Raw genomic sequence first — 11,222 nt, 5'->3', positions numbered from 1 at the left:
AGAAGTGCAGAGCTGCCGCAGGTGCATTCTTTTCAAGTCCTCCTATGCAGGGCACTGCAGACGGTGGGGAGCACGTGATCTAGAGGGACACGGCCTACACAGCTCCTAAAGGATTTCTTTGAGCACCTAGGGTTTAGGTGGGGGCTGGGGTGTGGCCCATAGCCGGTGTGTGTGTGTGTGTGCGCGCCCGTCTGGAGAAGTGAGGCAAGACTGGGTTCCAGGCAGTGTGTCTTGGCATGTTGAGCACAGGCTATGCACAGGCTACATTCCTGGCCACTCAGGACTCATCCAAGAGTTCAGACTTTTCCCTCAGGGCACCGTGGGACTATTGAATGCTTGTATTCCCCGGGCAGGAGGAGGGTGAGGATGGGATTGAATCTGTGGTTTGGAAGGATCAGCCTCTGTGTCCGAGACTGCGGCTCAGACACATACACATAAAGAAATATGTGCAGATTGTGTTTCACACCAGGGTGGTTGTGAATGCTTATATTCCCAGCACGTGGGAGACATGGGAGGCAAGACAATCGTATTGTTGGTCTGTCTATACAATGAGACGGGGGCCAGGGGGAGTTAATTTCACTAATTGTCCTAGAGTCAGTCGCAACTAATGAAGTAGAATAGATAACACTCTAAAATCAGTGTGGTGGGCTGACGAGATGGCTCAGTGGGGATAGGGGCTTGCTGCCAAACCCAATAACCTGAGTTCAACTCTCAGGATCCACATAGTGGAAGGAGAGAACTGCTTCTTACACGTTGTTTTATGACCTCCACATGTATGCCTTAGCAGGAGTCATCTTCCCATATTCAAATAAATAAAATGTAAGAAATTAAAACAATGCCATGCTTTAAAAAATAAAAGTTGTGCCAGGCGGTGGTGGCATACTCCTGTAATCCCAGCACTCTGGGAGGCAGAGGCAGGTGGATTTATGAATTCGAGGCCAGCCTGGTCTACAGAGTGAGTTCCAGGACAGCCAGGACTACATAGAGAAACCCTGTCTTGAAAAAACAAAAAAAACCAAAAGAACAAAAAAAGTTGTAAAGTAGAATGTTTACTACTCTAGTTGGTGGTGTGAACAGGTGATTAGCAGGGCCTAATAATGAGGCAAACAAAAGTCTCACCCTGTAGCCAACATTTTTTTTTTTTTTGGATTTGGTTTTTTTTCGAGACAGGCTTTCTCTATGTAGCCCTGACTGTCCTGGAACTCACTCTATAGACCAGGCTGGCCTCGAACTCAGAAATTCTCCTGACTCTGCCTCCCAGAGTGCTGGGATTACAGGCGTGCGCCACCACCGCCTGGCCCCATAGCCAACTTTATTCAGAGCATCAGACAATTTATACTCTGAGGGTTAAGAAGAGTCACCTGGGCCGAGTGTCCAATCACAAGTGTCCATGTGGCAGGAAACGTTTCTCCATAGAGGCACGTGAATAACAGCTGAAGTAAATCCACTCCAATCCAGCTACATCTGGGAGGAACATGAGAACACGTTCCAAGACTGAGTCTGTGTTTCTAAGAAACTGAGGTCACAAGACTCTTGGTTTTTTTTGAGTTTTCTCACAAGCTCCCAGAATTCCCCTCGCACAACATTCTCGGACTGTTGTGTCTCCCACAGCAGAATTCCAGTATCCCAGCAGCAGCACAAGGCCTGAGGAGCTGGGCACAGGCTTGTGACCACGGGAAACGCACGCGAGTTCAACGGTGTCCACTAGAGGGCGTCGTTTTAGCGTTCATCCAGACTGCTTAGAGAACTCTCAATGCAGATTTTGTTTCTGATCAGTACGTCTGAAGTGAGCAACTAGGAAATTGTTCTTCCTCCCAAGTTCCCAGGTCCACAGCTGGAGAGCACCAAAGAACAACCGTGAGGCTAGTGACAGCTGGGGATGAGAAAGGCATTGGGTGCTTCAAGGGTCTATGTTACATTTCGATTATTTCTCAGAGATCGAGCTGGGGTGTAGTGTAGCACAGCCGGGGGATCACGTGCTGTGCAAGATTCAGGTTGGATCCCCAGTGTACCACCTTCAAAAATAAACACATAATATGTATGTTTATTTTATACAATAAAAATATATTGGTTTTTTTTTTGAAAAATTGAAATATAGTCAGGACAAGTGTAGATGAATAAAAACAGAATAGATGGTCATAATTTTATTTGTATTTTTCTCGAGGCATTTTGTTAAAGGAAGATCCTGTCTGCTGCGTGGAAAATGGACTGGAACACGGAGAGACCGTGCAGGAATCAGCTATAGAAGGCCAAGTAAGACGTGCGGTGGTACATAACCGGGGGTGGGGTGAGGGAAGGGCGGCTGTGAACAGGTGAGACAGAGTCAGGTGATACAGTACGTAGTGCTTGGCTGATTCTGAGCTCGAGAACTGAGAAGACCTGAGTCAGTCTGACTTGTGCCGTGAATGATGCGTAGGTTCTGTCCGCATGATAGAGGGAGAGCCCAGGAGAAGGGGTGTGTTGGGGGAGGGGCATCCCAGACATGGAGCTCACTGGGTGCTAGGAGAAAGATCTAGGCTGAAGTGTAGGTTTAGGGGTGGTGAGCATTTACCAGAGCTACCAGAGACCCGGCATGAGGTGAGATGGCTTTGGTCAACAACACCCTGGAAGGAATCCCACCACCTGACGCTGGGTTTGGCCAGCTACAATCTACCGCCTGGTTTTTATGGCCCCAAGACAAGCAGGTATTTACCAGTGAGCCGTTTTTATTCCGGCCACTTTCACTTTAGTAAATGATGGGTCAGAGATTTGTTGTGGTTGCATAAAAACCGCACAAAAAGTCAGACTCTTGTGTCCGCAAGTAAACAGTGTTAGGACGCAGCCTCGAAGGTTCGGTTTTCTACTCTGTAGCGGCTGCTCTGACACCCTGGCAACGGAGCTGAGTGACAGACAGGTGACCCATGGCACCCCGTCCCCTTTCTGCACCTCACAACAGCAATGTGGTTGTCACCTGGTTCTGACATCGACTCCTAAGCCTGTTTAGTATTTGACACTTTGTAGAGAAAGAACAGTTACAGCCCCTTGACCTAAGGTCTAAGTTGAGGCCTGCCTGGCCCCCTAAGGATTATGAAGGTGAGCTGGAGAGAAGGCTCAGTGGATAAAGGCGCCTGGTGTGGGAGCCCGTCACATCTTCAGAACCCACTTAAAGATGGCAGAGAGAATCGGCTCCAGGAAGTTATCCTCTGACCTCTGCACACAACGCTGTGGTGTGCGCTCAACCATACATACACCACCATCATCTTCATCTTCATCACCATCATCAAGTTTTTAAATGTATTAATTCTATTTAAACATATATGAATAAATACATCTATAAATAAGTATATAAATATATTTAAAATATATATTCTGAGAAAGAAATGGCAGTTACGTGAGTGGACACAGTTGTCACAGCTCTTGTTAGGTCTCTGAAGATGGCCTGAAGGGGCAGCCTGGAGATTAAGATGAGTCGGATCCCTGTGGAAAGACGAACAAATGACCTGAGTAACCTGCTGGAGCTAGCTGGGCAGACCCAGCCTGTGGGGTGAACCGGCAAGATGGCCTCCAGGTGGCCTCTATGACTGACACCAAAGTGACTGCAGTCGGGGTCTCCTGAGCGGGCCCCAGGACAGCAGGAAGGAGAACCAGCATTCTGTTCTGTGGTCTAAGAGAAAGCCCGTGAGCTGTCAGTTCTAGCATTTCCTCCTGTTGCTGTGCCAACACCACCCGTGTCCTCCTGGGCTTAGAAAGAGGAAGGAGAGATTCCTTATTTACTGATGTGAAATGTGGGGAGAAGACTTGAAGTTTGGGAGCTAGTCTTCTAAATTGAGATATAATTTTGTTTGGTTTTTGAGACATTGTTTCCCAGTGTAGCTCTGACTGTGCTGGAACTCTCTCTGTAGACCTGACTGGCCTTGAACTCAGAGATCTACCAGCCTCGGCCTCTCAGGTGCTGAGATTTAAAATGTGCGTCGCCGCCACCGCCGCCACCACCACCACCACCACCACCACCCACTCCCCCTTTTAATTTTTCATCCATGGGTATTTTGCTTGCATGTGTCAATGTGCCATGTGAATGCGGTATCTCCAGAGGCCAGAAGACACCGTCAGATCTCCTGAGACCGGAGTTATAGAAGCAGAAGCTGTGAGCTGCCGTGGGGGGCCAAGCAGGTCGCTGAGGGGCGCAGGCATGTGGATGGAAACCCTGCTGGGAGAAAACAGAAACTCCTGAAGGTAACCGTTTTGTCCCTGTTGATGCCGGGTCCCCATGCGCCCCGGCTGAAAGTCAGCTCGGAACATCTCTGTCCAGCACTTCCAGGGACTACCGTCCTTTGCTTGACGCTGCATCTCTGTGTAGCCCTGGCTATCCTGGAACTCACTCCGTAGACAAGGCTGGCCTCGAACTCCGAAATCCCGCCTGCCTCTGCCTCCCGAGTGCTGGCATTAAAGGCGTGGGCCACCACCGCCCGTCTCCTGTTCTGGATTATTTAGATCCCTACTTCCAGTGTCCCCTGAGTCATCTCTCCAGAAAATCTTGTCACGGTTATTGTCACCCACAAGTTCGTCGACGGTTATTCCAGATTACTGCCAGGGCCTCTGCAGCTGCAGATCCTCCTCACCCCAGAGCCACCTTGTGCTCCTTCGCTTCTGTCTCTCGGGCTGGGGCGCTCAGCTAGCACAGCTGGGGCTCTGCCTTCAGTCCCCTGGGCCACACACACACACAAAAAAAACAAAAACCCCAGAACCTAAATCTATTTTGTTGCTGGGCTGGGGTTCGATACCAGGGTCTTGCACATCCTGGAATCTCCCTGAGCTCTGACACCAGCTTGTTCAGGGACTTTTAAGTAACTCCCAAGCTCATTCCTGAGGCAGCTGCCTTCAGAAGGCCTTGTCTGCTTTCTATTCTATACCTTTGTCTAGATTCCATCCCAGGCCCACAAATACATATTTTGCTTTTGTTTCACTGAACGACCAGGCTATCAAACTTAGTGTGGCAGAAAAAGACCAGACCTGGTGTGGGTGTGGGTGACCTTCCATTTTAGCTTATAATGAAGAATAATGTCGATTCGAGTCGCTCACGTTTGCGGTTCATCACACACGCCTGCACGTGACACTGAAGCTGACTGAACCCACGAGTGGGTGTGGCCGCCTCCAGCCCGCTAGGGGTGGCAGAGCGCCTCCGTGGGAATCAACGTAGATAACGGCGCTTACCAGTCAGTGTGTCCTGTTCTGTTGTAGGGACTGACATGGGACAGCAGCATGGATCCAGGAATGGTCTCCCCCACAGAGACGTCCCCCGGGGCGTGGGGCTGCTGCTCGCTATGGCCCTTATGAACGTGGCCCTCTACCTCTGCCTCGACCAGCTTTTCGTCTCCCCGGGACGACCCGCGGGGGGCTCCGGGCGCTGCCCTCCAGGTCACTTCAGAATGGGGCGGATGAGAAACTGCTCGCGCTGGTTGTCCTGTGAGGAGCTGAGGACGGAAGTCAGGCAGCTGAAGCGCGTGGGGGAAGGAGCCGTGAAGAGGGTGAGTATTCCTGGTGTCGCTGGAAGAGCGAGGGATGCGGCGCCTGCTGCTGTACCCCGGGTCTCAGGCAAGATGGGTGGCTGGCGGCAGGGCTTTGAGGCCAGCCTGGGCAACGTAGTGGAACACTGGCTTAAAAGCAAATAGGAAAGAGCTGTGAAAGCCCCGCGTGCCTGCTGTTGACCCCAGCGCTCTCAGATCTGGAACTCTGGGAGTCAAATCATCTGGAGGGGGGGTGACAGGTGTGTAAAAGTGCGCCATCCAGTGAGAGGCTGGAGATGATACTTTTAGGAGAGGGGCTGGGGCTGTAGTTCAGTTAAAAGAACACTTGCTTCGAGGCCATTTTTGGCTATATGGGGAATTTTAGGCTAGCCTGGGCTATATGAAATCTTGTCTAAAAATACATTGGTTTGTTGTTTTTTGTTTTGTTTTGTTTTTTTTGTTTTTTTGGTTTCTGAGACAGGGTTTCTCTGTGTAGCCCTGGCTGTCCTGGAACTCACTCTGTAGACCAGGCTGGCCTCGAACTCAGAAATCCACCTGCCTCTACCTCCCAAGTTCTGGGATTAAAGGCGTGCGCCACCACTGCCCAGCTAAAAATATGTATTTTCAGAAGCGCAGTTTATTGTGTAGCTGTTAGGTGTAGGTGGGGACTCCAGTTGGTTTCAGGAAAAAAGTTGTAAGTTACAAAAAAGAAAAAGTGTGGTGCCGAGTGGTAGAGCATACTGTCTTCCGTTGCAAAGTCCTCTAGTTGGGAGGAGATGCAGGCAGGGCAGACAGCGTGTAGCTCAGGAGGGCTCTGAGGCAGTACAACAGGCCTCGGTGATGCTCTCCTGCGCTGAGACAGACACCTGTTCACACACTCGCCCTTCACCTTAGCTAACTGTCTTACGTTGAGTTAGGCTGACAGATGACTCTGCAGAAAGCATCCTCCTCCTCTTTCCCTGTGCAGTCGGCCCGTGCACCCTGCACGCATCGCCCTGACTCCCACAGCGTGGCCTCTAGAGTACTTCTTACCCCGCCCTTCATTCCTGTCAGGGCACAAATAAGCACACATGACAGAAAGAAGTTTGCTGTCTTGACTGCCCAGTCCTCTCTCTGTCACGCTAACCACCTCCACCTCCACCTCCTGGGTTCTCCATCACTGTCACCCTTCCCCAGTGTGACTTCCGTATGCCAGGGAACTGCTTTTATTGATGTCACCAGCTAATTTGCTAGCTGAAGACTTCCTCTTCCCTTGCCCTTGCAGCAAGCCTGGACCCAGTTGCTTCTGGCCGTTGGACTCTGGTTTTCTGGGCGGGTCCACAGGCTCCTCATCTTGAGCTCTCCTCCTGTTGGCCATCTTTACTGACTTCCCTCGTCCCAACCATAGACAACGACTTCTCAACCCGCACCAGTTTGGCGGGAGATAGTCATGAACGCAGACACTGTGGCGGTCACTCCTGGACGGAGGAGCTGTTACTGGCATTCGGTGGGAGGCTGCGCGTGTTGCCAGACACCCTGTACCACACAGGACAGGCCTGTCCCTCAATGCATAGCTGTCTGGACTGAGCACAGCCGTGCTGAGCTGGAGGAGGCATCCTTCTGTGTCTAAACAGAAGCTAGTATCTAGACCTAGTTGGGTTTTACTGTGTCTGTTATTTGCTTTTGTTTGTTTGTGTTGTTTTCAGGACAGAGTTTCTATTTGTAGCCCTGGCTGTCCTGAAACTCGATCTGGAGACCAGGCTGGCCTTGGATTCAAAGTCCACCTGCCTCTCCCTCCCGAGGGCTGGGATTAAAAGTGTATGCCGCCACCACTGTCACTCGCCTCTGCCACGTCTATGTAGTCAACAAGCTCTAGCCTCTGCCCCTGAGTCCTTGGTCCACACAATCAACTGTTTATTTGTCGTCTCTATTCGGAGTTCTCTGGACATGTCCGTATGTCCTGTGTGAAACCCTTGTTCGTTGTCCTTTTGAAGTAGAGTTTCACTATATAACCCAGACTGTTCGAATTCATCATCCTCCTGCCTCTGATTCTTGAATTTGGGGATTATAAAAGTATGTGTCGCTACTGATAGTTGACTCGGTGTGGAACTCTTGGTCATCTCCTCTGTGAGGCCTGCTTCTCCCTCTCGGCGTGCACATGACTTTCTACCTTGAGCTGCACCCATGGGGATTGTCCTGAGTCCTCCTCTCCTTCCGTCAGCCAAGACTGGGCTGTGCCCCCTTACGCCACAGTGCCCCACAGCTCTCGGGTTCCCATCTGTTAGCTGTTCACCTTGATGACTGGCGTGTGTTTGTCCACAGCTCTGGGGCGGCAGGGCCTGGTCTGGGTCATTTCCATGTCCTCTGCACCACGCCTGCCTCCTGGGAAGTGATTCCCTCCTCCCCCCCCCACCCCCCCCCCCCCCCCGCAGCTTGCCTTGGGGAAGGTCCAGGAGTGATGTTCTCTGTGGCCCTGTTTCAGGTCTTCCTGTCTGAATGGAAGGAACAGAAAGTCGCTCTCTCCCGGCTCACCAGGCTGGAGATGAAGGATGACTTCCTACACGGACTGCAGATGCTCAAGTCTCTACAGAGTGAGCACGTGGTCACGTTGGTGGGCTACTGTGAGGAAGATGGCACTATCCTCACCGAATATCACCCCTTAGGCTCCTTGAGCAACCTGGAGGAAACGCTAAACCTTTCAAAGTACCACGATGTGAATACTTGGCAGGACAGGCTGCAGCTGGCCATGGAGTACGTCAGCATCATTAACTACCTGCACCACAGCCCCCTGGGCACAAGGGTCATGTGTGACTCTAACGACCTGCCCAAGACGTTGTCCCAGTACCTGCTAACAAGTAACTTCAGCATTGTGGCAAACGACCTGGACGCCCTGCCCCTGGTGGACCACGACGCTGGGGCACTTGTAAAGTGTGGCCACAGGGAGCTCCACGGGGACTTCGTGGCACCCGAGCAGCTGTGGCCCTATGGAGAAGACACACCCTTCCAAGATGATCTCATGCCCCCCTACGATGAGAAGATTGACATCTGGAAGATTCCGGATGTCTCCAGTTTCCTTTTGGGGCACGTGGAAGGGAGTGATATGGTTAGATTCCATTTGTTTGATATCCATAAGGCGTGTAAGAGCCCGATCCCTGCAGAAAGACCCACTGCTCAGAACGTTCTAGACGCTTACCAGAAGGTTTTCCATTCTCTCCGAGACACTGTGATGTCGCAGACAAAAGAAATGCTGTAAAAGCGAGCCGTTGAGTGGTGTGCTTTACGGCCGCTGTAAAAAACCGAGTCGTTGAGTGCTGTGCTTTACGGCTGAATGGCGTCCCAGCTGTTCTACTCTTGGTGATGGAGGAGCTTTGGATGGATGGGTGTTGACCCTGGCTGTTCAGCCGCGTAGGCCCTCCTCTACATCCGCCTGCACATTTCAGTGTCCTGCCCTCCTGGCAACCTGGATTGAAGCTGCCAAGCAAGAGAGCCTTGCTTCACGGTGCTTCTGGTGAAGATGCAGAGGATTCTGGGTCTGCGGTTTAAAGGGAGTGATCCAGTGGAAACCCTGAAGACATGTTGCCCGCCCTGGTAACCGTTTTTAAAGACCAGCAGGAAACAGAAATCTTTCAGTGACCATTTGTGGAAACAAAAGAAAAAAACCCACTCGTTCCCCAGAGACAATTTCTCCTAATTCAAAAAGCCCCGTTGGAAACCGGGGACGTTTCCACTCAGTGGCAGGGCACTGGCCCAGTTATGTGCAAAGCCTTGGATCTGACCCGAGGCGTGTGCATGCATACTCGTGCTCAAACAAAGGAAACCCCAGGTGCCAGAAGTGCGCCCCTCTCCTTGTCAATGATGTCATTGTCAGTGCTGGAGATGATTTTCTATGAGCATTTTATGCTGACTCACTGAGCCATGTGTGTATGGTCTTGAGCTACTGTGTGGGTTCTTCTTTCTCCCACCCTATTTCTTCCCTCTCTTCCCTCTAACACTAGATAGGAGAGAAGAGGAGAAAAGCAAGTGGACAACATTATTGTTAGACTGCTTCCTGCTGGTTAGGGGGCGTCGAGTTCCTCAGAGCAGTGATGTTTGCTGTCAGGATACCTAGTTTCTTTTTGTTTCTTCTTTGCTCATGACTACTTCACAAACAGCGACCAACAGCAACCAGCAACCCACTCTGCCTCTCCGGGGCCCTAGCAGTTATATACCTGTGAAAAATCGCCAGAAGTCCAGACATCACACAATCACAGAAACTATCTGCAGCTGGCAAAACTTCACCCCTGCTAGAGCATGAGACAAATCATAATCAGCTGCTGTGGACAATCTGAAGCAGCCCTGTATCCCACACCTGGGATTAAAACAAAAACATTATCTGTATTTTGTTTTGTTTGTTGTTTTTTTTTTAAAGAAGCCAAAGTGCACCATGATAGCATGCTCTTGAGATTGTGAAAGTCTAGAAATGTTTGGAAAAGCGAGATGAAGGAACTTTCTTACCTGCCTTGGATGGTGCTTTGAAATTCCTGCTGACCTGGAGTTTCTGTGTGAATATTTCTATCCAGTGTCTCTCTGTACTAGAAAGTACCGAGCCTGCCCTGGGCTTGCATGATTGAACACTCTAAAACATTGTGGAGCCAGGATGATGGTGCCCACCTGTAAATCCAGCACCTGGGAGACAGGAGGAACCAGGAGTGCAGGGTTATCCTGGGCTATATATACTGTGGCCCTGTCTACCCCCACCCCCACCCTCAATGAAAAAACAAAAAGGTCTCCCTGTGGTGCTGGCGTTCTTATTTGAAAGACGTGCGTTAATGGTCACTCCTTGTCTTCGCCATGAGTCACAGACCTGGGGCCCACCGCAGGGTCTCTAGCTTTACAGATCTAGAATGAAGTTGGAGAATTTGTAACTGGATTCCTGTGCTGCTGCTGCTCTTCCTCCTACTCTCCTCCCCCCCCCCCACTCTCCTTCCTCCTCCCTCTCCTCTTCCTTCTCCTCCTCTTCCTCCTCCTCCTCTTCCTCTGGGGAGCACCGTTTGAGACCATTGCCTCCTTGAGGTGGAGGTACAACAGACAAAAGAAATAGGTGGCATTGGCATTGTGTCTTCTGTACCCCGTGGCTGACTGGAGGGTGAACTTGCAGGGTATCTGAGCTGGCCCTTGAAGCACACATTACTCCATTCACTCTGGGTTTACAAAAACTCTCCGCAAAACCCATCAGCTTAAGGACATTAACGTGTTGACCAGGTATGGAGTAATTGGAACCCTTATTATGTTGCTAATGGGAACTTAAACATGCAAAAGCATGTTGGGAAAACGGGCGGTTCTTCAGAAAGTTTAAATAGAGTTACCACACGCCCCTGCAGGTTTATCCCCTTCCAAGGATAAACCCAGTAGGATGGAAAACTTGTTTACTTTAGCCATTAATGTTGGTGGTACTCAGAATAGACAGAATAACCCAAATGTTGGTCAATAAAGTATTCGTATATCCATCTGATAGAATCAGCCTTAAGGAATGACATTCTGGTGCATGCTATAGTTGGCCTTGAAAACACAATGGATGAAGCCACTCAGGGAAGAAGACAGCATGTTGCAATTGTATTGGGAACGCCCAGTTCTAAAACGGTAGAAACGGGAAGGTTAAGTGTGTGTGTGTGTGTGTGTGTGTGTGTGTGAAGGGTGGGGCAGGATTGGAGAAGAGGAATTGACTACTGGAAGTGATGAAACGCGCTAAGAATCCACAGCAGGGGATTTTTACTCCAACAG

The 11,222-nt window shown here is 50.5% G+C and overlaps 1 protein-coding gene across 3 annotated transcripts in view; it reads left to right on the top strand.

Annotated features, from left to right (window-relative positions):
* Pomk (protein O-mannose kinase) overlaps nt 1-10,237 on the top strand; it is a 12,079-nt gene extending 1,842 nt beyond the window's left edge. For 2 of the 3 annotated variants that reach the window (XM_052162266.1, XM_052162265.1), the window contains exons 2-5: nt 2,165-2,253; nt 4,070-4,212; nt 5,218-5,504; nt 7,945-10,237. In XM_052162266.1, the coding sequence (XP_052018226.1) occupies nt 5,226-5,504; nt 7,945-8,715 (1,050 nt within the window). In that variant the 5' untranslated portion in view covers nt 2,165-2,253; nt 4,070-4,212; nt 5,218-5,225 and the 3' untranslated portion in view covers nt 8,716-10,237. Of the gene's footprint in view, nt 1-2,164; nt 2,266-4,069; nt 4,213-5,217; nt 5,505-7,944 lie in introns of all 3 variants that reach the window. The other variant, XM_052162268.1, reaches the window with a different exon arrangement.
* The last annotated feature ends 985 nt before the right edge of the window (nt 10,238-11,222 follow it).

Source organism: Apodemus sylvaticus, chromosome 18 (assembly GCF_947179515.1).
Source record: "Apodemus sylvaticus chromosome 18, mApoSyl1.1, whole genome shotgun sequence".
NCBI classification, from domain to species: Eukaryota; Metazoa; Chordata; class Mammalia; order Rodentia; family Muridae; genus Apodemus; species Apodemus sylvaticus.
The sequence above is the reverse complement of the archived record's forward strand: the minus strand, read 5'-3'. Positions and strand labels throughout refer to the sequence as shown.